Source organism: Aspergillus foveolatus (assembly GCF_047715535.1).
Source record: "Aspergillus foveolatus strain CBS 279.81 unplaced genomic scaffold BDW70scaffold_47, whole genome shotgun sequence".
Taxonomy (NCBI): domain Eukaryota; kingdom Fungi; phylum Ascomycota; class Eurotiomycetes; order Eurotiales; family Aspergillaceae; genus Aspergillus; species Aspergillus foveolatus.
The window spans coordinates 157,373-181,080 of NW_027396111.1; the positions used below are offsets into that span (position 1 = coordinate 157,373).

Genomic DNA, 23,708 nt, shown 5'->3' on the forward strand with positions numbered 1-23,708 from the left:
TATTATCGTGGCATTTCTGCGTGGGCTAGCAACAACGCGACAGTGGATGGTCCAGCACGGAGCGAGACACTACACATTCCTCTCGCGCAGCGCTGGGACAACCGACAGACACAAGCTCTTTGTGAATGAGATCCAGAGCATGGGCTGTGAGGTGCATCTCGTACGCGGAAGTGTCACTAATGTGGCAGACGTAGCACGGGCAGTTGCGGAGTCCCCTCGCCCCCTCAAAGGGGTACACCAGATGACAATGGTGCTTCATGACCAAGCCTGGCAGAAGATGACCATCGACGAGTGGAACGAAACGACGGCGCCCAAGGTGAAAGGAACATGGAACCTTCACAACGGGACGCAGTCGCAGAATCTCGATTTTTTTATCCTATTTAGCTCACTCTCCGGAATTGTGGGTCAGCATGGACAGGCTGGTTATGCCAGTGCAAACACTTTCCTCGACGCATTTGTCAAGTTCCGGACAAGCAAGGGGCTCCCTTGCACGTCGGTGAACATTGGTGCCGTGGAGGGATCAGGTTACCTGGTCGAGCAAAATGGACTGCTAAACAAGGTGAAGGGGACAGGCTGGCGGGCCGTGCAGGAATCAGAGTTACTGGAGGTGTTAGGGACCGCAATGCTCTCGGCAACAACTCGCTTGCGCAACTCGGCTGGACTCGATGGTGGCGGTAGAAATGCTGGCCTGGTGGAAGCAGATGTTTGGGCTAGATATCAGTGTGCTAGAAATGCTGAGCATGGGAACGCTCGAAAAGCTAGGCAAGCAGGCTGCTGATGGTTTGCTGGGGCTGTAGGAGCACTAGAACGGCTTCAGGCAGGGGCGTGGCGGCGTTTATCTAATAGCCACACTACCGCTGGAAAGCAAAACAAGTACAGCAAGGATGGTATCATTTCCACGAAGGGGATAAATATCATCTCTCTTCTTTATCCATCTCATCTAACCGTTGAGCAAGCACTTGATAAGGCCATTCGTGTTTCCTGTTCAAACCCTTAAATTTCTGAAACCCCTGGGACTCATAGTATCGGCCCAATTTGCCGTCACCACCTGCATAGCAATCTACTCGCAGCAATGAGACTCCAGCCTTGCGGGCAAGATCACGGGCATGGCCCAAGAGGCGTCTGCCAATCTGATTGCCAGCGTGTTGTCGATCCGTAACTAGTAATCGCACGTAAAGCTGCGGCTCAGATACAGGGGCCACATAGGGCGACCTATCCCTAAGCGCAAGTGCCCCCACGATGTCCATCGGAGCTTCTCCGGGCATGGTATCCGTACCCTTGACAGCAAGCCAAAGACCATGGCCAGTAGTTGCAAATTCCCGGAACTGCTCGGCGCGATCTGAATTCTCGGAGAACGGCGCTGCTCCCCACTGTCCCGCTCTGTTGTGGGATACTAGCCATTGCACTGCGGTATCTAGAAGGTCGAGACTGCGGGCACGGCGTCCAATGTTCCCCGGATGATAGTGATGTCTTCAACTTCACTGTTAATCTTAGTATCTGTGAATGGTAATGTGTTTTGTTTCTTCAGCAAAGCACGACTTACTTTGATTCCATTTTCTGAGCGATGAAATGGCCTCTATAAGCTCATCTACCTAACTCGTCTTGCTGGGATCTTTGGAGGAAATGCCGAAATTGCAGGGGTGTTGCTACTAGGGTAGTAGCACGTCCGGTATTGTAAATAACAGCTTGACAATGCCGGTACAATCCCGATACGCCTGTCCGTACAGGTCCGAGATGCAGTCCGATACATAGCTTAGTACCGGCCTTGTATCGGAATAAGAGTCAGCTGATGAGCCTCTGATAGCGAGACCGCACTCTCACCTGCAGCTGGGCAAGTGTTCCTCATGGCGCAATCTCTCCAAGATACCAGGAAAAATGACATGAACCGGGATACTGAGTCCGCATAATACCGAATCGTACCCAGTGGACCTGGAAAGCGAACGAAGGAGCACTGAGTCCATTCCAGACAGGTCATTGAGCATGTCAGCACCCACAACCAGGCGCAATCGAGCCCTCGCCTCATGTGAACCTTGCCGAGAGAGGAAAACTCGATGCGATCACGGCAAACCAGTCTGTGCCTCCTGCCGGCGTCGTGGCTTCGACTCTCGGTGCTACTACCATCCTGCCCCTCTGACTAAACATCGAAGTGCAAGTGCACAAAGACTGGCCGTGCCTACGCCATCCCAACCAACCATTGCTGCACCACCATGGAGCAGGACCAGTGCAAAATATCCCGGACGCTCTGCGGCAGGACCGCCCAAATTCCACACATGGCCTTTTATGTCGACCGTCTCTGACAGTGGGACCCTGCCAGACACTCCCTTGCCGGGCTCGCATGACAGCAAGGCCTATGAGGCCCACCTAGCCACTATGAAGGAGATTGTGTCTCAGTTGAGATACCTTCCTGTCATTGAAAAGTGTCTCCATCAGTACTACTCTGCTAAGCATAACTCACTTGTACCGAAACCAGTCGTTCTGCACTTTCTCAAAGCGCTCCGTACAGATCTAGTATCATCGGGCTATATCCTTGGAGAAACTGGAGATCGAGTTGAGTTGGGCGATATTTCGCGGTTATCAGAATCTGTACTGCTCTCTTCCTCTACAGAGGTTATCATCACCGCATCCTTGGACCTGCATGGTTTCTTAGCCTTGTTCTGTGGCCCGAATCTTCGAGTCGAGACTCTCGGTCTTTTGTATACTATGGCTGCCCGTGCTTCGGCTTTTTTCGTTGACCGCGACGAGGATAAGGATGCCGCATTTGTCCCAGACATGGTTTGGTATAGCACGGTGACCTTACGACTAGCTCGGGACCTTGCACCCCAGTCAAACGACGTCATTATATGGTTGGCGAATGAAAATGGACAGCTCAGGTCATTCCTTGAAGGAGATACGAGTGAGCCACTTTATACATATCGTGAATGGGTGGATACTAATTGATTCCAGGCCTCGGTGTGTGGCGTCTGGTGGGCGATCTCTCGACCGATTTATTGGCTCTGGGCTTGAACAGGGAAGCGACATATTCCCCTGAGAGAACCCCGTTTTTCCTTGCAGAGTGCCGGAGGAGGTACTTTGTGACTGAATATTACCTGGAGAAGATGTTTGGCCTGATGTTCAATCTACCTCCTCGCATTACCTCTCGATATGTGGACGTCAAGCTCCCCCTTGATTTGTCAGATGACGAACTTTTTGCCCAAACTCCCCAAGAACTAGAGGATGCAAAAAGTCGACTCACGGAAGATGGCTGGAACACAGATGGGAACCTTAGGGCAGCAACCTGGGCTCGATTGCGCTATATTCTGAGTCAGTTTCGGGAAGGAATTGTGGAATATCATTTTCAAGCATCACAGGCAGCTGACCCTGCCCAGCTCAGGTGCGTACAGTCATTCGGACAGAGGCTGAACAGCACTAATGTTGTTTCAGAGAATTGTCTTCTCGATGTCGTCAGACGTGGGATAACCTGCTTCCCCACCTAAGGTATACTCAGGACTGTTGGGAATCCGACATGCCCCTGAGCACTTGTTATATGCACGCGAAGGTTCATCTAGCCTATCTCCAAATCCATTTCCAGATATACCACCTTCTTGGGGAGAATAGTTCAACTCCGCTTCCCGAGCTGCTGGACGTGTCTGCAAACATTCTGGAGACAGTGGTTCAGATGGGAAATACCCGCAGAAAGGGCGCCTTTACCTTGCATGATCTACCTGAAATTGTACGTGCTGCTCTACCCCTTTACCGATCATCTTCTTTGTCATAGCTGACAGGGTGAAGCTTCTGGCCTGCGGCTTGCCGTCTGCCGCAGTCCTCCTAACTACACTAGAGAACAATACGCAAGACCCTTCAAGTACCCTTCCGCCTGGCATAAAGACATCAGCCGTGATTCGCAATGTTTCCGTCCTTACGTCGCAACTCGAAAGGGTGGCTAGTTCGCGGGAAAGAAATCAAGCCTTCTGCTTGCAGGCGGCAAAGGCCATCACGGAGAAATTGGACAAGATTTTGGACAAGCTTGCGACGTCAAAGTTCCAGGTTCGGACAGTTCCTGATGTTGCGACAAGCGTTGACGTAATGGGCTCGATGCCCACTCCGACCCCTGATCTTGACGCTTCCCTCACTGGTGGAGGGGGTGCTGGAGATGGGGATGGGAAGATTGGTGCTTTTAATCTGGACGACTACGAGATTCCCGATCTAATGTCTTGGGCAATCGATTTTGACCTCGGAAACACGGCCAGCGACTGGACAATGATGTAAAACTCGAAATCATTGCCGAGTTCTACAACGCCCAGGTATTCATACCCGTCGTTCGGAATGACTAGCAATGGGTGGAATATTTCTACTCAAGGCAGTGCTCTCTGTCGACCCAGAGACATGACAATTTCACTAGGAGATGGGGACACAACAAGCTTGGCTTTTAGTTCTGACCCGAACGGACTCGTGCTGCCCGCGTGCAATGAAATCTTCCACGATACGGACACATCCCTTTTCTCGAGTGGAGGAAGAACCGAGAATATGCGAACCCAATCATATCCTTGTATCTGGTTTGCAGACAATGATATCCTATGTTTGAGATGGCCACCTACGTGCCCGGAATGATGAATCAGCTCATCGAAATCCACGCAGCCAAGATGCCTTCACCACGTCCTTCTTCCTGCTGTGCTGACCATTCCTTGTTCCTTTCTCCATAGTCAAGATCTCACCAAACAACAAGCCTGCTTGCAAAGCTCACGCCGGCAAAAACCTATCGCGGCCCACGGCCTCCTCGTTGGCTAGCTTTCGGGTTACTATTTACAGCGCTGGATACCTTGACCTAGGGAACAGAGTCAATGACGGGAAAAGCTTACGACTGAAGCATCTCATGTTGGGGCAATGAGAGGGTCGGCGGAAGTCTCCAGTCTCCAGTCTTCAGTCTCCACGACGAGCTTTCCAACAGGGTAGAACTTAGAAGCTACCATTACGGAGCCTTACAGATAGACGAATGCTACTTACTAGACTACCCACTGCAAAGGTAGTGGCTCAAGATCATGTTCTTTTCATTAGGGTAGAGCAGACGGTACAAATACAGCGCCATGATCAGCGACCTCATTGACTTGGGCGCGTTGGCATACGCGTATTCCAGGCCTGCCACTGACGCAAGACACTCCGATGAAGCGACGAAGATATAAGCGGGGACCTGCAGGAGCACGGAGGCGTCGTTGGGGACCTGTCCGTGCATGCAGGTGCTCGACCGTGGATGGTCGTAGCAAGGCGGGGGAGACGTAGATGGTCCGCTGGACGAAAGCGGCGTAGAGCATGGCCAGTGCGCAGACCATGAACCCCGCTGTGATGCGGGGGAGATGGTGGACGGGGTATCCGAGGTTGCGGACTGTGGGGAAGATGAGGCGGTCGAGTAGGGGGAGTAGGAAGAGTGTTGTGATGGGGTTTATGTAGGGGAGGATGTCGTTGGGGATGCCGTGGGTTTGTATCGTCGCGGCTTGGGAGATGAAGTTTGTTAGGAGCTGGGAGAAGGCGGCCCAGTAGAACGGGTAGAGGAGGAAGACTTTGCTTGCGCTTAGGGCTGTTTGGAGGTCGCCGATGAAGGCGTTGGTCCAGGGATGTTCTTGGTATGGGCTTTCGGGTGGTACTAGGGCGGGTCGGACGTAGTTGAGGTTACCTTTATGTTTGATTGTGATCCAGAGAGCGCGGAGGACGTTCGGTATAATGGATCCATCCGGTGCACTACTGGTATACCGGTCTTTGCTGGTCACGAATGCTATAAAGCCAATGATGAAGACGGTCATTGGGATGGCGAATGCTGCAGAGAACCCGTAGGATTGTTCGATTTCGACCGAAGCCAGAGCAGCAAGACAGCCGGCGTTGATAAAGAGAAAATAAGTTGCAAACATCCTGACGACTGTCAAACTTTGCATAAGAAGGAAGTCTAGGGACAGACCTTTGAACCATCAAGTCTCTATCAATGACGACTTTTTCACCCGATTTGAGCAGACGGCTAATTTGACCAGAAGATGTGTACTGCTCAGCAAGCAACGGGCTAACATTCGCCTTGATGCCACCAGTGCCGACGCCTATCAGAAACAGAGACAGAAGCAAGCCTGGCAATGAAATGCCCGTTTCTTGAACGGCAGGTAGAGAGGATAGGACCAAGATCGCCAATCCGCCGCCGTAGATAGCAGCAGAGTACAGGATGGTTTTCACCCGGCCGAGATACTGCTCGGCGACAACCGCACTCACGACAGGCGTCAGGAAACACCAGATCATGAAGCTTTGGTGGACGAAAGTAGCATGGGCCTGTCCGAGTCCTAGGTATTTTGCGTCAGATTATGTCGCACTGGCTGGGTAAGCATAACAAACCTATTCCACCAGGGCGCATAGGGTCATCTCGTGGGTTCTGGATGTAATTCTGCATGGGCCCCAGGACCCCAAAATAGGCGAATCTCTCGCAGAACTCAATGGTCGCAATGAGCCAGACGGTGAATGGGAAATTGTCTGCGATTTTCCTTAAATGACCGTGGCCATTGGCGATGGAAGATGGTGGAGGAATGTCCTCTGCTATGGCTGGCAGGAGGGGAGTGCGGTCGGTCGCGATTAATGCAGTCACAGTGTCTGGTTCAGGTCTAGACATGTTGAAAGGAAATACATCATATACAGATATCCAGTGAAGCCTAGAAGAACACTTTGAAGGTGAGTTGAAGAATAACAAAAGAGGATGTCTGGCCTTGCAGAGAGATAAGCTCCTGGTGGTACCTGGTAAAGTATTATTGCTGTACTGGAGCGGTATAGTTTACTGTAAGCCGACACCCCCAAATACCACAATATCACCGCTTCATCGCCACACAAACGTCAACACCCACACTCCTGCTTCATCCTTCATTCTTTTATCAGAAAGCTCAAAAAGGCAGCCCCAACAATCACCCCATCATGCGGATGATGAACTCGATCCATCCCATCTCGGTATGTGGCTTCATCTAGCACAGATCCGCGCCTCCGCTCCAGCAACTCGCAGGCAATCGTGGCATCGTACTCCGGATGTCCCTGCAGAGTCATGACCCGGTTCGTGACGTAGATCCCCTGCACCTCGCACCGGTCTGAATGGCCCAGCTTCTCGACGGACGCTGGATACCGCGGGACGACGTCGCGATGCATCTGATGAAGCGCCTGCCAGCCATTTGATCCTCATTAACACTATCCAACATGTCAGTCACAGAGTGAACAAACATACCAGTGAATCGCATCCAAAGACTCTCTTCCCCGTCTCTGGCAATGCCACAGGGGTAACAGAGACTTCCCAGGCCCAAAGGATTCCTTTCAGCCGTTTCTCCATATGCGCGTCCGACAATCTGGTGCCCGAAACAGACGGCCATGATTCGGACCCGCGATTGCTCGTGCAGCAGCGAATTGGTGAAATCAACGAGCTTCAAGATCCAGTTGTTCGAGCCTGATGTGAAAGAATCATAGCCTTAACGAAAGAAGAGATATTAGCTGCAGTCTCCGAGCAGGAAGTGGACAAGATAGAGGGTTGATTCTCCGGGTCGGCGTCACTCACGGCTACCTATCACGAATACTGCGTCGATTTCCCTGATGTTTGGGTATTCTTGCTTGATTACTACGTCGTAGAAGGGTCAGTACCGGCACGATGTGAGTGAGGTGCTCGATGCTTTCATAGTCCTCGGCGAGGGGAATGTTGAGGATGCCCTCGTCCACGGCTTCATGCCATACCGGATGGGCGGTGATGGTTTTGAGAAAGTGCCGGACACTGTTCTGGATTTTTTGCATTGGCTGGAGCTTGTGAGCAAGAGATTGTCTCACTCAGGAAGGGAGGAGATACCTCTTCGGCCTCGTTATTCTCCAGCAAGCGGTACCCAGCGCGCATGGACGCCACCATCGGGAACGACGGTGCGCTGCTGTAGATGGCAAACCGGGCATTGCTGATCATCCGATCTCGAATCGTCTTGTTGCAGAGGATCACACCTGTACTGAACTTAGCCCAGTCTCATCTCATGCGGCTCACTAACATCCAGTCGACCCCAACGCTTTACTGCACATATGGATGCGAATCGCAATCTCCTTCTCCAGCCCCAACATATTAACCAGCCCTGCCCCGCTCGGCCCCATCACCCCATTACTATGAGCCTCATCAATGATGAACTGCGCATTCCCAAGCGGAAACAGGTCCTTGACCACCTGCACCATCTCCTCCAGCGGACAAATATCCCCATCCATACTATACACCGACTCAACCGCAATAAGAATCGAAAAGCGGCCCTCCGCAAACCCCGGATACCCCTTCACCTCCCCAAGCACCTCCCTTAGCGAATCCGGGTCATTATGCCGAAACGCCAACCGGTGCTCGGCCAGCGACACCTTCATCCCCTCATGCGTACTCGCATGGGCCGCCTCATCGTAAACAATCGCATCCCCAGGCAGCGTCACAGCCGCCACAGTCCCCGCATTGGCCATGTACTTGGAATGCGCGATATATGCCGTCTCGGCGCCGTGGAACGCCGCAATCTCCTTCTCCATCTAGATGAGGTAGTCGTAGTTGCCGTACTGGACGCGGGAGCCCGAGGCGCTGAGCCGGAAGTCCTCGTACTGGCTTAGCTCGCCCTGGAATGCCTCGCGGATGCGGCCGGTGCGGTTGAAGGAGAGGAAGTCGCTGGAGGTGAAGTCGAGGACGGAGTCGTCCCAGCGGGGCTTGGCGACGAAGAGGGCGTGGTCGGCGCGGGCGAGGTCCATGGCTTGTTGCGTCTCCCCGTTAGGATTCGCATGTTTACTGGGCACCCCCTGGGAAGCGGAGCTGAGTTCAACATCCCCCCCTTCAATCAGATCTGCGTCAGACGCGATGATGGTGGATGCTTCAGATTCTTCAGAAATCGTCGATGTGGCACTGTACATAATCCTGTTAGCGGTATATTGGTAATCCATATGTAACATACCTTCAAGCGTCCTCTTAAATATGGCCAACCTATGATAGGGATCCGTTACTGCAGACGACCCTTCTTCCAGCAAAGCATCGGATAAACCCTCATCTCCCAGCACATAGAAACTTTGACGCGTGAGGACCTCATCGGGGATATTTGTGGTAGAAGACGAGGAAGGATGAGTTGGCCTTTGAGCAGGCTCAAAAAGACTCAGGGTGTCCATCTCATCAACAAGAGGACAGTTGTTGTAGCCATTCTCATCATCTTGAACACCCCTACCCATGGTTGCCAAAGACTCACAGAACCTGGGAATCACGAATGAAAATGCTAAAGAAATGCGGGAAGTCTTTGTAGTCAGAATACCTCAATGGATTTGGCGGCATCATGAGTCCCTTAAATAACTTATCTACCCACCACCATCAGCCACGACTACCTGCAGTATATTCTGACTATCGTGGATTTAAGCTAATTAACTTACTGAGACTAATTTTCCCCTTGTCAGTCGTGGAGACTAACAACTCATTGCACGTGGGGTGTTAGGTCTATTACCGTTGTTTGTGGCTTATTTCGGAATAGGATTTTAGTATTTTTTGGTTCTTATAGTTTTTCTTTTCTACGCCAGGATATCTCCGAAACCGAAGGTTTCACGTTTCGACAGGACTATACTGTATACCAGAAACGCCATTTCATAACCCGAATGCCCTTCAAAAAGAATGATATGCCCTTGTACATTCAGAACCTCAGTGCTAATCAGCCACAATTTCTCGACACATAGTCTATGGTAGAGTATTAAGCAATGTCCTCGCTTGCTAGGCTGTTCAAGGCTCAAGCTGCAGGAATAGCTCTCATGTCAAAATAGAAATACATACGAATTACAATAGCCTTTGCGGGCGTTAATAACCTTAAATATATTTCCTAACGAAGACACACGATTGCTTTTCTTCTATTTAAGTAAATGCGACTTGCAAAGCTGTACTGTATATAGATGAATTAATCCTTGATCCTTAAACCTTCAACAAGATACGGTCAGGTATAATTCTCAACTGCTAGGGAACACAGATGCGACAAGGCTTGAGGGACCTTTTCATAACAACAGATCCAACAGGAAGGCAACATAGGGTCTCTTGGAGAGAGGTCAGACGGACCTGCATCTCTTGGCTAGCTATGTTCATGACAGTTAATTGAATGGGACTGTCTTATAAAACAAGTCAGTACGCAGCGGCACTAGTTTCTGGGGTTATTTTCTAACCTGGTCAATCTCACTATAGAATGAGATATATAGATAACTCTCAACTTGTTTTTGAAATGCCTGGTTTATCCTGACTATGATATTTGTGTAATAAGGGGCTTTTGCCATCCCCCCGCGAGGAAGAAAAGGGAGCGTCAAGCCCTGTAAAATTCTTGAAAGGCGTTGCTGTTTTTGTTGGTGTGGTGTGCCAAAGAAGACAACACCAAACCTGATGTACTTGTGAATTAGGATACGTCATGCTTGATTTGAAGCACCCACGTTGCAGATCTGATATCGGGATACTGTTCTATTGATTGTGCATTAATCAAAGCCTGTGGTACTGTCAGTATTGGCAAATACTGCTCGGATTCTCTGTATACCTGTTTTACTAAAATGCCTCCCAGACCTTGGGCCAGGAATATAATCGGTCTACTTTGTGTCTGCAGATATTAGTCCATTTTCTCTTGATATTTCCAGAGCCATTGCTTACCACGCCTATTCTGGAATTATGTACTTGCTGCAATAAACAGTCTGCTTCTTTGGAAACGTATCCCGTGTCACGGTCCAGCGTACCGTGATCATGAGCTAGCCTGGAATACAGAGCAGCATTTCTAGGCATGGTGCTAGGAGAGTAACAAGCGATTTTCTCGCTTCATAGTGTACTCTTCTAAACCGTACACTATTTCGGGCGTGGTTGGTACACTCGCGGCTTTGTGTCTGCACTTTGTCGAGCCAATGCTTTATTTCAACACCGTTCCATGTACAAAGGCTATCATACACACAGTTGTAAAGACATTCATGATATATAGACGATATGTAACTGAACCAAACCATCGACAAGATCATTCACATTGGTGGCAATCGAGCACTCGTCAGAGTCTACTGTCAAATACTTATCAAAGCCAACTTATCCGATCAATCTATGTGATCTCGCTTGCACTACTAACCGCAAGACGCAGAGAAAAATTTTAAATAGGGAAAATTGGAGAGTTAAACAGCGAAAATGCCCCCCGTGAAACGCAAAGCCCCGACAAAACCTTGGTATGAGGTCGAGGAGACCCGCGCCTCCCAAGCCTACAAAATCCGCCGCCGCAACGCTTCCATTCGAAATGACCCATTCAAATACCTCAGCGACACGCTTGCTGGCCGCATACTCAGTCACCTTGACGATGTCCGGGATTTTGGCTGCGCCGAGATGGTGACGACTCGCTGGCGGGATATCGTGGCGTGGTGGGTCGTCGATCAGTGCATGACAACAATGCGCGAAAACCTTGACAAGCGCGATCGTACGCAAGGACACGGACATAGGGGTTTGGTCGGTGTAATGGGGGTTTTGACTGATGAGGAGAAGAACAAGCTGCTCTGGAGTGGGCGGGGTAGTGATGCAGGGAAAGTTAAGTGGGAGATCAAGGAGGAAGATGTGGTAACGAGCCCGAGGGTAAAAGTGGAGTTCAATGAAGTGAACAGGTATGAGGATATGGGTGAGGATATGATGGACTTCAACAGTTTCTGGAGTGACAATGGAAATCGAATTGCAGTCAAGATCCGGACCGAGAGTGCGAGTGGGAGCAGTTGTCTGAATGGGAGCAAAAGCGAGAAAACCAACCACAAGGACATTGGGGGCGCTAATGAGACAGCACGAAAGTATAAGATAATTAAGCAGGCTGGTGGGTATCCTTCATCTTCAGCTATCCTGTCTTTTTGAGAGATGAGGCTAATGTTAATCGCTACAGCAAAACGCTATGTATCCCTCCAGAAGATTGCCGCCGGTAACGCCTCCTCTGGACGCAGCCTCGAGAATGTTGACTGGGTTGTCTCGGCCGGCCAGTATGTTGCCTGGGCTGAAGGACCGATGATATGCTCTCAGCATCTTGGTTTCCAGTCCAACGGGTCATTGTACCCGATCAACCGCGTCAACACACGTGGGTGGTGTGACAATAAACCCTATTTCTGGGTGAGCCCTGGTGGTTATATCCTGGTCCGGGGATACGATGAGCGCGAGCGGTGCTTTGTTGATATCTGCATTCACGCGGATAATGGGAACATAGCGTGGAGCCACACAGGAATCCGGCTCAATCCAATTCTGCAGCAGTGCACAAGTACTGTTGTTGCCTTAACGGAGAGCAAGGTGTACTCTCTAGATGAGTGGGATCACACGCTTACGACGATGGATCTCGAGACAGGGAATACGCTGGCCATTGCACCGCTTACCAACGATGCTCTGGCTCGACTGGACATAGGGTGCCACGCTGTGAGAAAGACGCCCAACGGTCAGGATGCGATTGTCGCTTTTGCGCCTGCAGACCCAGATGCTGCGGGTCGAGGGCAAGTTATCCACACCCAGGTTGAGCATCCTCGAGACGGAAGACTCTACAAGCTCTACAAGATTCAGGGGTTGCAAGTGATCAACCCAGAAACGGGCGCAATCACGCACGTCTACCGCGACTTGATCCTCTGGGGAAGTTATAGCCAGGTATTCCCATCCTGGGAGAAGGAAAATGAGTTTGCTATCATTTCCACAGTAAAGGACAGCACCGAAGAGTACTCTGGTTGGAAAATGGAATTCTTTGCCCTAGACAATCAAGCGACTCTCACGAAACTTCGGACAGAAATTTTCGCTGGCAACGCCGAATACCACCGCAAGCTCGCCGGCGATAATCCTAGCATCGACCCCTACCGGCACTTGTTCTTCGGTGCGAACGCAAAGGAACACCACCTCCCGGCAATTGTACCGATGCAGGTCTCGCTGCCCGTTGACTTTAGGGTTACCATCCGGGGTGGAGCACAGCTGGACCCGGATCTCCGCGTTGACCGGTGGCTGGTGGATGATCATAAGGCGGCGATCTCGCTACCCAGAGTTGTGAGGCGAGACAAAGAGCGCAGGTATTTTGCTGTTAAGTACCAGCCTTGGAGGGCGGTGCTGCGGTTGATTGGCAAGGACGTTTTGGTCCTGTGGTATGCTCCTGGGATGGATGGGAGCCAGGTGGGGGATTCGTATCTCTTTGATTTCCATTTTCGCAGGCCTATCTTTTATTCGGGTATGCTTAAGGGTGAAATGTAGGTTGTAGTGTTCTAATGGAGCCTGGGGTTTCCGTTGGAGTTCTCCATTGATTATTTGATAGTACATGCTTAGAGCATGGCTTTCCAGATTGAAGTTTGCGTATATAGGTATATCCGTCTTATTATCCTGTTCAAACACTCAGTTCTGCCTCGATCTTAGTCTGGATGGGTTTCCAGGGGCTTCATTGTTTTCCTTCAGTGTCGCTTAATCGTACGTGCACAACTCACAGTTCCCTTTAGCAAACCCGTCTTCTCCCAGATTAATATCAAATGTGGAACCCAGATGTGCAGAATCTAAAAGCATCATTCATCTTCTTTTTATCACAGCCAGAGGCTGCCATTCGATGGTCTCTTTTGAACGAGCGACTGCGCATATTAACTCTTATGTAGTGGCTACCGGTGCATATGGGTTAATGCATGGGCATTTGGATTTCTTTCGCCAGTGTCCGCGTAAAGAGTACCTACTCACTCCACAGCACATGTCTCTGTAGGCCAGAGCAAGAACTTGACAGATTTAATCCAGGTCTTCTGCAATGAAATGTCGACTTCTCATCTGCTTATTTCCACCAGGCACCTTGAGCAGCGGCCATTGTAAGAGCATTACATGCTTGAGATTTCGGCACATAGCCTGATATTAGGTTTTTCTTGTAAACGATACTCACTGCAATGGCCATCAGAGGTGGTCCGCTTGATGGAGGTGCGTCGGTGTCAGTACTGTCGTAATACGATTTTCCGAAAATCAAGAAATAAATGCTATTTTCTCAGCTGCTATGTACAACTATATGAAGAGAAAATGACCATCTCTCGTATGAACTGCGAGCTATAGCATGAAATCACGTCGCGTTGCATCATCAGTATCGCCAGTTCTTCGTCTCAAGTCAGCAATCCCTCAGTCCAGCTAGCATTCGGCTGACGCCAGTGATAATCTAGCATCCGAGGTAAACAGCTATGTAAATATTAGCATCATGAAGCTGAAGGGCTATAACAGGAGTCGCAACATACCATTAGCATAGAGGGCATACGAGTCCGCGTTGTTAAGGGCCTGGCTCGCGCTCAGGGACGTAGCAGCATTGTACCCGTAGCCCAAGTCATCTGTACCGGGGGAGTACACGCCAGGGGCGTGAGTGAATTCATGCAGAGTGGTAGTTGCCTGGTCCTGCGCGTAGCAAGTGCCAGTAAGAGCAGGGAGGTAGGAGTAGTAGATATCGCAGTTGGCGATAATGTTGTAAGCAGGCAGCGTGTAAGCAAGGACATTGCTGCTGCAGTACCCGTACACATCAGTGCAGTAGTAGGTAGTTGAACCGCTAGAGGTAGTGGAGGCCTCGGAAGCAACGGCGCGGAGGCGAGCAGCGACGGCGTTCCGGGTAGAGGAAGAGTCACTCTTGAAGAAAGTCGTGAAGGTTGAGCCGCCCTGACTGGCCGCACTGGCAGCACGGGTAGCGAGAGAAGCAGCGTTTCGAAGGGCTGTCTGGAGCGCGGTGGCACGAGTGCCCGAGCAGGAGGATACCCTGGTGCGCTTGGAGAGCTTGGAGAGCTGAGCCCCGACAGTCTCGATCTTGGCGGCTTCAGCACCGTCAACATCGATGGTTAGTTCGTTGGAGGTGTAGGGCAGCGAGCCAGTCACGGACTTGTCGGTGACCAGGGGGACAATGCCCTTGGAGCGGATAGTGACGGGGCCGCCAGAGGACAGGTCAGAGGTGGCGGCAATGTCAAACTCATCCTCAAAGCTGGCGCCTGGGGCGAGAGAAGTCAGGACCTCATCAGAGAGACCGTCGGTCTGCACGCGGTACTTGATGCCTTGGAATTCAACCTCGTCGTCTACGATCCGTTAGTATGCGGGTTGAACGAAAGGGAATGAATGGTCAGAGGGAATGGGATGCCTACTGTTGCGGAAGATGGAGACCTTCTTCACGGGAGAAGCATCCTTGAAGAAGTTCATGTGCATGAAGGTCACTTCCTCGCTCCCAGTGTTCTGCACAACGGCCTTGATGCGGGTGTTGTTGATCTGGGAGAGGGTGACCTGTAGGCCGGCAGTGCTGGTCTTGATATCGACAGGCGAGGCACTAGCAGCCTGGAACATACCCAGGAGGGCAATGGGGGCAATGAACTTCATGATGGGTAAAGATCTGAGGAGCTGATTGACTTGACTGGTTGACTGCTTCAATAGAGTAGCTGATCGTAGCTGATCGTTGCTGCTTATGGGAACAACAACAATCGATGGGATCAACAGCGTCTTTATACTTTCTCCTCCCCATCCCCCACACTGGCTCTAAGAGAGCATATCGCATACTCATATCTACACCCGCGGCCAATGCTGCGTTTGAGCCATAGCCAAGGACACTGAAGAGACTCGGCTGGGCGTGAAGCCTCGGTGACACCAAAACAGAAGGTGGTATCCTGCCGTCGTCTTGCATTGCCAAGTTCTTTCTTGTTGTGAAAATATATTGAAGCTATTCGATGTCCCGTCCAGTAGCAAATCCAGACCAAGACGCAATAGATTCACCAAATAGGGCAATTGGCCGGGCCCGGCTTGAACTGCCTAGATTCATTGCAACCCTTCCAGCAGGGCCAAATGTAATGGGGGATTAAAACACCCCTGGACAAGTTGTGCACGGGGCGTTCCCAAGCGTATATCGCTTGAAGAACAGAAGCAGCGTGAGCTTCCGATAGGCCAGGAGATATAGATGATAGTGATATGCCCCGAGACTGATACCGCACCAAGAACGCACTAGAACACCGTCTGCAGAGGGCGAGTAGCATTGGCCCGGAAGAAGGTTTGTTCTTATCACCCGTCGAACTCTGCTGTCGGAGGCAATTGAGGCATTGAGCATCACAGGGCCTAGAGACATCGTTGTATAGCTGCACTTGAGGTAGGCACTTTGAACAGCAACCGTTCAAGCTCGTAAAGTTCGTCAGAACGTTCAATGATAGAAATGTTCAGAGTTCTGGCCATCAACGATCATGTCCTATCCATCAACAGACGCTCACAAGTAAGCCGCCACAATGCTTACCTGTACTTACCCCGAGATTAATCAAAGGGTCAGCAAGTGGCGCCTAGGCTGATATATGAATGCAACCCAAGACGCTCGAACGCCTTTTTAGCGCCAGCGAATCCCCCGCAGTGGTCTTGTGATTTGCCAGACCCTGACATTGGACCTCTCAGGACCGTCGACACTGCAGATCTTCGCGGATGTGTCCAGAGTCAGTCTAGTCTCGACAGCCTGAATAGCTGGGTGTGAAGAGACAGATCAGTCAGGGCTGTCGGAGGTTTCCGATGGTCGCCGACTAGTCATGCCTCGACCATACCAACCACGGCGATGACGCCGATCACATAAATTAAAGCCAATAGCCGACTAATTAAACCCTGAAACATCTGGCGGGGTTTGTGAATGCTAGAGATAAGCGAGTTGCAACGCAGTCTGCCTAACCGACCGCCAACTGGGAGGTCGACATGCTCTGCCGCGTCTTCGCATTCCTCCTCGCCGCATCAGTCTTTTACGTGCTGTCTTTCTCTACTATCATGTCTACGCCAACTCCAAATCTTGAAGTCCGACTACAGCCTCCCTCTGTTCCTGCAACATTCACCCCGCCCATCCCCCTCACGATCCAGGTCTCTGTCCAGAGTAAGGGCGAATCCCCCGCCACCGTCCTGAAATGGGGCTCCCCGCTCGACGGGCGCGCCAACGTCCTCGGAATTTTCGAGATCCTTGATACAGAGAACGATAAAGTGGTCGAAATCACCACGGTCAAGTTCGCTCGACAACTTCCTCCACCAGTGGAGGATTTTGTTGAGATTCCGCCTGGCGGGAAGATCGACGCGGAGGTAAAGATCCCGCTCGTTCCTCTTGAGCAGGGAAAGAAGTATACCATCCAGGCCAAGGGGTGGTGGCAAGCTGTTTGGGAACAGCCCCTGGGCGATGTTCCGCGGGAGAATCTGGAGAAGTTGGAAGGGGCATTGAGGGGAGAATACGTATCTGAGGCTGTCCCCGTCGAAGTGGATAGATAGAATGGTTATGGTTAGTCGGATTCGATAGGTCAGGCAGGAACTGGGCTATGGATATGGATGTAAAGCTCTTCGACGATAGAGTATAACCCTGCTCCGTGCTTCAATTACCCTGCCTCGTGCTTTAGCTTGGCCGCCTTCTACAGCGCAAACTACATACATGACACGCGTAAAATGGATAGTCCCTGCGCCTGTCTACCCTTGTCTATGTTGGACAACCTGCGGAATATTGTGTCATCATGCAATGTTTCATATTCGGTTCATGCATCAATCATGCTATAATACATATAAAGTATTGTTCCCTTCCCCCGGGATAATCAGCATCATCTATTCCAGGTCCACCTTATCCTCCGGTCCGCCCTTCCCTTCAAAGCCCTGCGCCGGCGCAAGGCGTCCCCGGTCATCACGAATGCCCCCCTCTTCCTCGGGGATAGGCTTGCGGTTTGAAGCAGTCGGGACTGCTTCTCGGCCATATCGGACGTCGGTGGGCTGGTCGAATCTGCGATTGACGAGCTCGTCGACGCCAGATTCAAGGGCTATGGACATTAGTACCCCTGTGAATTTCTAATTGAGCAATTGTAGTGATGGGAACGTACTCGAATCGCTTTTGCGGCCGAGACCCTGCTTTGCCTGGTAGGTGTTGAGGTCCTGCTGGGCGCGGGTAGCCATGCGGTTGGCTTCAGAGGAGTCCATTGTATGCGGCGGTTGAATCCAGGCTTATGGTGTGTTAGAATAAGTCTTGTAATGTTCTTGGTTCGTGTAAGAATGATTGTTCCTAGAGTTGGAGGTGCTCTCTATATACGCCAGGCTGGTGCATGAAATCATCGCGATGTCAATAGTGACGTCACAGGCCAACATCGCTGTCCACCCACCAGGTCTTTAACATTATATTCGTGCTGCAAGAGAACAATTCGAGTATATCAAGGATAAAAAGATTTTAGATTCGTGCACCTTTTTTACGTCAGTATTGCAAGTTTTTGAGTGCCAGCTCTTGTCGCGTCCAACTCCCTCATAAAACCATCGCACCCGCATCAGCCCTAACAACTATTCACCCACCCAATATCATCTCGAGAGAGGTCCTCCAGTCCTCAGGAATCCAAAGTCATTCGCCATGCCCGATCCAAACAACCCGACCGAGGCGCCCCTCTCCACAAAATCCCACGTCCTAGAGACCGCTGCCGCTGCAACGCAGAACTTCACACCAGTCAACCAGATCTGCGCGCATTTGCACGCCTTTCACGTCTACGCTGACGACCCCACGCGCTGTGTCGACGCGAACCATTACTGCACGCATTTGACAGAGGGTACGTCTCCCGGCTTCATCTAACCCTTGATCGGTTTTTGAATAAGGTGTTGTGCTGCGCAGATATCCGCCAATGCCTCATTTATGACAGCCCGAACAAGGGTGCCCGGCTAATCGGGGTCGAATACATGGTCTCCCCGCGCATCTTCGACACTTTACCTTCTGAAGAGCGAAAGCTCTGGCACACGCACACCTACGAAGTGAAATCAGGTATGCTGATCATGCCGACGCCGGCCGGTTTACCAAACGCAGCGTGGGAAGCTGCCGAGACGAGCGAAATGCGCGACATCATCCCGCTTTACGGCAAGACGTATCACCTTTGGCAGGTTGACCGTGGCGATCCAGTTCCGCTGGGCGAGCCGAAGCTCATGTTGAGCTTTACAGATGAGGAGAAGGTGAAGAATGCTGTGCCGGGAGGCCTGGATGAGTTGGTTAAGGAGCGAGATCGGGCGTTTGGAGTAAATACCAAGGTGAAGAGGGAGAAGAGGACAGACATTGAGGCTACAGAGAAACATCCCGGTATGTCCTGGTATCCAAGTCTGCTTCAGACTTTGCCTCAGCCGGTGCTAATAATGCGCAGATGCGGACGCTTTGTGGAAGATTCATGAGAACGATGGTCAGAAGTGAGACTGCTTAGACAGATATCAGATACGACATTCAGAATGAGCTGTTCAATTGCCCTGGTAATAACGACTACAGGGGCCGTGGGCGACATATCGAGGCACACACAAACGCGAAACGCGGTCGGAAGCATCTGCACCCATTATGCTTCCCAGGGCCGGCATGGGATGGGACTAAGATCACGCTGGGCGTCATGCTGAACGTGATGAAATGGAAATGATCTTAGAGCGTAGCCTTTGTTGCTGTATTTGACTTTTGTGCTGTCCGCGTCACTACCTAGCCGAGCTCGCCAACGGCCAGGGTTACAACTGAAAGCAAACGAGACATGACCTCTAATGTATGGATATCCAGCGAAGCTCCTAAAACGTAGTATTTGAATCTCACCAGGAGTAGTTCTGGAAGGAAGGATAGTAGGTCCTTCTATAGCATAACCTACCAGTACCATATCTGCATTACAAACATATATATCTACATCTGCCTATCATTGCAAATGTAGCCACCGCATATAACCTGCCATCCGCAACGCCACATTAAGTTCAAGGAAAAGCTACTAGGGCAGTGGTTGAATCTTGTAAACGCTTTAGCGGCATGAGCAGGATATGTTCCACTCACTGCGATTTGCACTGGTGTTCCACGTGCACTCACAGGCTCTCACAACACCATACTGTATATCCTTGGCCAGCAATGAGGTTCTGGAGTGAAGCCATGCACCCGGAAGAGCGAGACCAACCCGGAGAAACAGTCAATGCTTCCATGTGATAGAAACTAAGTTAGGGCAATGACTAATGGCTGCGACATCAGACGGGACTGCTCTCACCCTGTCACATCGGAAATGGAAAGGGCCAGTGCATCCAAAAGTTTGGAGTGGAGTAAGATGGTAATAAGATGCTTGTTTGAGAGTGTACACCTATATACCTATTCATATAACCCTGTTACACTGCGATGAGAACCATTGATTTTCCTTTAAAGTTTAAATCAATTGCAAACTGCTACAGGAAACCATCCAATTCAGCGAATCCTATCTCAGAGCGATCTAGACCACGTCCAGCTTGCAACAGAAAATCATCCGAGGGCTGAGCGTCACTCAAGAGAAAATGACCCGGTCCGGTGCTATGAAGTACAGTGTAATACTGTGCATAGAGGATACCGTCCGGGTATATGAGTAAGAAGGGCCAGGTATCGGCTTTCTTGCCTGTGGTTCCTCGAGAGAGTGCCAACTTGCCCATCGTTGCCGTCCAGGATGCCTTTTACATCTGTAGCCGGAGCCGGAACTGAGAGAAAGACAGAGAGCACCCGCGAAGTGACGCAAAGAGATCCGGACGCGATGGAGACGCAACGGGGAGGAGACAGTGCTGATGACTCAGGGAGGACGCTTGCCCCAGAAGATGACAGTTCTGGAGATGCTCACATTTCCTATCGGGAGAAGCAGCGCTTAGACGTACGCCGCCACTTGCGCCGAATCCTCTCACCCCAATTCTCCTTGTACAGGCGTCTGACAGTGCTATCCACAGAGATACCTCTCCTTCCTGCCATCTCTTTTCTTCTCGCTCACCCTCCTTGCGTCCTGGGAGACAGTCGGCGGCGGGCTCCTGGCCGGTCTCTACAATGGCGGTCCCGCGGCAATCGTCTACGGTCTCCTCGTCAGTATTGTGGGTAATATGGCGATTGCGATGAGTCTGGCGGAACTTGCCTCTGTGCATCCTACCGCAGGCGCGCAGTATCATTGGACATATGTCCTTGCACCGTGGCATCCAAGATTCTTCAGTTTCTTCCAAGGTACGACTGTGCCAGCCTTCTGTGATTTATTCAGAGATTAACACGAGCTACCAGGATGGATAACCGTAACCCTTTACCTCTCTCCCCTCTTCTGGCGTCCATATAATCGATAACAGCTGATCGTGCTGGCAGGTCTTCTCTTGGTCCTCCCTCGTCTCCATAGCGCCCTTCTTAATCGGCAATCAGATTGAAGCGATGATCAAACTCGCCCATCCCACATACACCATTCACGGCTGGCGCAGCACATTACTGATGTGGACCGTTTCCATACCCCCTATCGTAGTGAACATCTTTGCGCGGCGGTGCCTCGGCGTCATTGAAACCGTGGCCGGCATCATTCACATCGTCTACCTCCCGATGATCATCGGTGTCCTGGGTCGTTCGGCGGTGAGTTCGAATGAAAGCGACAATAGCACTGAAGACGCGAATAGCTTTGTCTGGGATACCTTTTTGAGTGGGTTCAGTGGGTGGAAGAACGCAGGCGTTGTCTTTTCGGTGGGCCTTTTGGGCGTAATCACGCCTCTAAGTGGTAGGTGTCTCCTAATACCCTTAATTCTATACTTCTATGAAAAAACCAAGTGTTGATATCATGTGCAGGGGTCGATGGCATTATTCACATGTCCGAGGAAGTGCACAATGCGCGCCTGACAATTCCTCGATCGATGGTTTGGGGAACCCTGTTAAACGGGATTATGGCCTTCGGCTATGCCATCGCGATCCTCTACTTCATGGGCCCGAGTCCAGAAGCCTACGCTTCAGCATTGTTGACATCAACGGGATATCCAATTATCGAAATCACGTATCGAGTGACTGGCTCCAAAGCCGCGACTTTCATGCTCATAGCCACAGGCATGTCATCAGGGTGGATCGCGTTCTTCAACGGCCTCGCCTCGGTGACGAGGCTGATGTGGGCGTTTGCGAGAGATAACGGGCTGCCCTTCTCTGACTTCTTTGTCAAGGTCGATAGGCGGCTGAAAATCCCGTTGCGGGCGTTGGGCTTGGTCACTGGCTGGATCCTCGCGCTATCCTTCATGCAGATGGGGTCCACGGCGGCGTTTAATGCCATTATGAGTCTGAGTGCGCTCGGGCTATATATCTCCTATCTATTCCCGTTGTCCTTCCTGGTCTGGGGCAGGCTGAATGGTGATGTGCCGTCAGGGGCATATAGCCTGGGACGATGGGGGCTTCCCCTGAACTTGATTGCCATTCTGTTTGCTACCTATTTTGCCGTCTTTCTGCCTTTTCCACCAACGTTGCCGGTCACGCCGGAGAACATGAACTTCTCCGGTCCTGTGCTGGGATTTATTATGCTCTGCTCTTGCGTTGACTGGGTGGCTCGAGGGCGTCACAAGTGGGCGGGGCCTACGATGAGATATCCTAGAGGATGAGCGATGATGGTGACTCCCCAGTCATGCAAAATTGAAGAGAGAATGGTCCACTAATAATAATTAGCACTAGCAAGTTAAAAATAAACATTTCTACTGTAAGGAATCAGAGTAGCGCATCCATTTTAGACAACCATAGCGACGTCCCGCTGAGAAGACTGCGGCCACCAGACCATCGCCCACAGCGTTACCCCTTCCCCGTCTTTCTGCATGAATCCATCCCGGTTGACTTTTCCTTGGCCGATCGTTATCTGCTCAACCTCTTGGAATCCGAGAGACAGGTAGAGATCGCGCGAGTACTCTGTCGTCGCCTCCAGCCATATCGGGACCTCGGTGCACCACGCCGTTTCTTTTTGGGACTCTATCAGAGCCCTCGCCAGCCCTGCACTAGTCAGACAGTTTTCCAATCTGCCAATATATTAGGCTTTAGGTCTTTGGGGTAGGGATGCGTACCCTTCCCTTGATGCTCGTACTCGGTCCCAATCGCAAAGACGTAGTAGTGCTGCCGATTCCCAAGTACTCTCTTCTTCGCCGCGTTGACGGACCGGCTATAATCACCCAGCATACGCTATTATCTGTCAGAACGTGTCCTCATCGCAGCTGCCATACTCACAATACACCCAGAAATACCAATGCGCCAAAGCACCCCAGAGAATCCAAACGCAGCGGGAATGATTGTCCATGGGCTGTCGACATTTCTGCCAGGTGGGAGTATGACTGCGACTGATTTCCACCCGTCAGCTTCTAGGATGATTGCGCCGTTGAGAAGAGCGGTTCGGCAGAGGCCGCGCCAGTACGCTTGCAGGTACGCGTCGTACTGATCGTCGGAAAGATTACAGAGCATAAACCGGAGCACAGGGTCTCGATCGAAAACGCGGCCGAGGATGTTGGAGGCGGAATCGAGGTCGTCTATACCTGTTTGTTAGCACTCAGCAATGCATATAGCAGAGTTCCTACCCCAGGAGCCGATAGTGATTGGAGGAAGAGGCATGGGTAGGGCGGCGTGACGTGATCTTAGGTGGCAGGGGGTGGCTCTTAGGTAGTAAAAAATAATACAGCTCCTAGGAGAGATTATAAAGATCCTTAGGGAGGAAGATAGCGCTTTAGGAGTGAGGTAGAGCAGTGAGACGTAGAGAAAAGAGTTCAAGCGTGAAGTCACCCCCAAACTCTGTGGCCGTAGCTTCCTTGTCCCTCGTTGCCCCTCCACGTAAGGAGCGATTTAGGAATGTACACCTTAGACCAAAGCAATTCAAGGAGCATAGAAGCCTTGTGTCATACGTAGGGCAGTACCTTTAATTTAGTTCGTAATCTCTTGGGGTCGCCAGAGGCAGCCATAACCTTAGCGCGGTCAACTCTGGTCCCCTGACAGTCATACCCAGCCCTTTGATGTAGTGAATGCCAGCTTCACTACGCCCTCGACACC

General features: G+C 51.2%; 13 protein-coding genes across 13 annotated transcripts; 6 read left to right on the forward strand and 7 right to left on the reverse strand.

The window, feature by feature from the left end:
* The first annotated feature begins 164 nt into the window (after positions 1-164).
* Positions 165-786, forward strand: BDW70DRAFT_141102 (KR domain-containing protein). The gene has a single exon (XM_073737724.1). It carries the CDS (start codon positions 242-244, stop codon positions 776-778), a length of 537 nt encoding a protein of 178 aa, XP_073593584.1. The 5' UTR covers positions 165-241; the 3' UTR covers positions 779-786.
* Positions 787-1,980: 1,194 nt separating this feature from the next.
* BDW70DRAFT_152214 (uncharacterized protein) lies at positions 1,981-4,245 on the forward strand (the record flags this gene model as incomplete). The annotated part of the gene is made up of 4 exons (XM_073739403.1): positions 1,981-2,893; positions 2,944-3,370; positions 3,421-3,709; positions 3,769-4,245. 4 exons carry the CDS (start codon positions 1,981-1,983, stop codon positions 4,243-4,245), a joined length of 2,106 nt encoding a protein of 701 aa, XP_073593585.1.
* A 602-nt stretch (positions 4,246-4,847) lies between these two features.
* On the reverse strand, positions 4,848-6,658 carry BDW70DRAFT_169919 (H+/oligopeptide symporter; the record flags this gene model as incomplete). Its single annotated transcript, XM_073742809.1, has 5 exons — positions 6,343-6,658; positions 5,924-6,290; positions 5,250-5,877; positions 5,044-5,194; positions 4,848-4,939 (listed from the first exon to the last, which is right to left on the reverse strand). Exons 1-5 carry the CDS (start codon positions 6,611-6,613, stop codon positions 4,848-4,850), a joined length of 1,509 nt encoding a protein of 502 aa, XP_073593586.1. The 5' UTR covers positions 6,614-6,658.
* A 162-nt stretch (positions 6,659-6,820) lies between these two features.
* BDW70DRAFT_141105 (uncharacterized protein) lies at positions 6,821-7,231 on the reverse strand. Its single transcript, XM_073737725.1, has one exon. The coding sequence runs from the start codon at positions 7,132-7,134 to the stop codon at positions 6,859-6,861; it is 276 nt and encodes a 91-aa protein (XP_073593587.1). The 5' UTR covers positions 7,135-7,231; the 3' UTR covers positions 6,821-6,858.
* Positions 7,211-8,796, reverse strand: BDW70DRAFT_141106 (aminotransferase class I/II-fold pyridoxal phosphate-dependent enzyme). Its single transcript, XM_073737726.1, has 2 exons — positions 8,004-8,796; positions 7,211-7,959 (listed from the first exon to the last, which is right to left on the reverse strand). Exons 1-2 carry the CDS (start codon positions 8,509-8,511, stop codon positions 7,697-7,699), a joined length of 771 nt encoding a protein of 256 aa, XP_073593588.1. The 5' UTR covers positions 8,512-8,796; the 3' UTR covers positions 7,211-7,696.
* On the reverse strand, positions 8,512-9,192 carry BDW70DRAFT_162309 (uncharacterized protein; the record flags this gene model as incomplete). The annotated part of the gene is made up of 2 exons (XM_073741109.1): positions 8,512-8,875; positions 8,954-9,192. The coding sequence occupies 2 exons, from the start codon at positions 9,190-9,192 to the stop codon at positions 8,512-8,514; spliced, it is 603 nt and encodes a 200-aa protein (XP_073593589.1).
* A 1,948-nt stretch (positions 9,193-11,140) lies between these two features.
* On the forward strand, positions 11,141-13,198 carry BDW70DRAFT_162310 (uncharacterized protein; the record flags this gene model as incomplete). The annotated part of the gene is made up of 2 exons (XM_073741110.1): positions 11,141-11,804; positions 11,871-13,198. The coding sequence occupies 2 exons, from the start codon at positions 11,141-11,143 to the stop codon at positions 13,196-13,198; spliced, it is 1,992 nt and encodes a 663-aa protein (XP_073593590.1).
* Positions 13,199-14,123: 925 nt separating this feature from the next.
* BDW70DRAFT_169921 (neutral protease 2) lies at positions 14,124-15,310 on the reverse strand (the record flags this gene model as incomplete). The annotated part of the gene is made up of 3 exons (XM_073742810.1): positions 14,124-14,143; positions 14,200-15,015; positions 15,082-15,310. 3 exons carry the CDS (start codon positions 15,308-15,310, stop codon positions 14,124-14,126), a joined length of 1,065 nt encoding a protein of 354 aa, XP_073593591.1.
* A 1,338-nt stretch (positions 15,311-16,648) lies between these two features.
* On the forward strand, positions 16,649-17,203 carry BDW70DRAFT_152217 (uncharacterized protein; the record flags this gene model as incomplete). Its single annotated transcript, XM_073739404.1, has 2 exons — positions 16,649-16,765; positions 16,808-17,203. The coding sequence occupies 2 exons, from the start codon at positions 16,649-16,651 to the stop codon at positions 17,201-17,203; spliced, it is 513 nt and encodes a 170-aa protein (XP_073593592.1).
* A 324-nt stretch (positions 17,204-17,527) lies between these two features.
* BDW70DRAFT_162313 (uncharacterized protein) lies at positions 17,528-17,893 on the reverse strand (the record flags this gene model as incomplete). Its single annotated transcript, XM_073741111.1, has 2 exons — positions 17,528-17,736; positions 17,797-17,893. The coding sequence occupies 2 exons, from the start codon at positions 17,891-17,893 to the stop codon at positions 17,528-17,530; spliced, it is 306 nt and encodes a 101-aa protein (XP_073593593.1).
* Positions 17,894-18,311: 418 nt separating this feature from the next.
* Positions 18,312-19,395, forward strand: BDW70DRAFT_169925 (OBAP family protein; the record flags this gene model as incomplete). Its single annotated transcript, XM_073742811.1, has 3 exons — positions 18,312-18,504; positions 18,567-19,022; positions 19,084-19,395. The coding sequence occupies 3 exons, from the start codon at positions 18,312-18,314 to the stop codon at positions 19,128-19,130; spliced, it is 696 nt and encodes a 231-aa protein (XP_073593594.1). The 3' UTR covers positions 19,131-19,395.
* A 969-nt stretch (positions 19,396-20,364) lies between these two features.
* Positions 20,365-22,288, forward strand: BDW70DRAFT_162315 (amino acid/polyamine transporter I; the record flags this gene model as incomplete). Its single annotated transcript, XM_073741112.1, has 5 exons — positions 20,365-20,562; positions 20,636-20,900; positions 20,955-20,965; positions 21,033-21,429; positions 21,498-22,288. 5 exons carry the CDS (start codon positions 20,365-20,367, stop codon positions 22,286-22,288), a joined length of 1,662 nt encoding a protein of 553 aa, XP_073593595.1.
* Positions 22,289-22,410: 122 nt separating this feature from the next.
* Positions 22,411-23,276, reverse strand: BDW70DRAFT_169928 (uncharacterized protein; the record flags this gene model as incomplete). The annotated part of the gene is made up of 4 exons (XM_073742812.1): positions 22,411-22,667; positions 22,739-22,853; positions 22,899-23,194; positions 23,243-23,276. The coding sequence occupies 4 exons, from the start codon at positions 23,274-23,276 to the stop codon at positions 22,411-22,413; spliced, it is 702 nt and encodes a 233-aa protein (XP_073593596.1).
* Between the last annotated feature and the right edge of the window lie 432 nt (positions 23,277-23,708).

Coding starts and splice junctions, on each gene's coding strand:
- BDW70DRAFT_141102 (XM_073737724.1), top strand. CDS start 242: ATGACAATGGTGCTTCATGACCAAGCCTGGCAGAAGATGACCATCGAC.
- BDW70DRAFT_141105 (XM_073737725.1), bottom strand. CDS start 7,134: ATGCATCGCGACGTCGTCCCGCGGTATCCAGCGTCCGTCGAGAAGCTG.
- BDW70DRAFT_141106 (XM_073737726.1), bottom strand. CDS start 8,511: ATGGAGAAGGAGATTGCGGCGTTCCACGGCGCCGAGACGGCATATATC. Junction 7,960..8,003: donor AGCGTTGGGGTCGACTGGAT/GTTAGTGAGCCG, acceptor AGTTCAGTACAG/GTGTGATCCTCTGCAACAAG.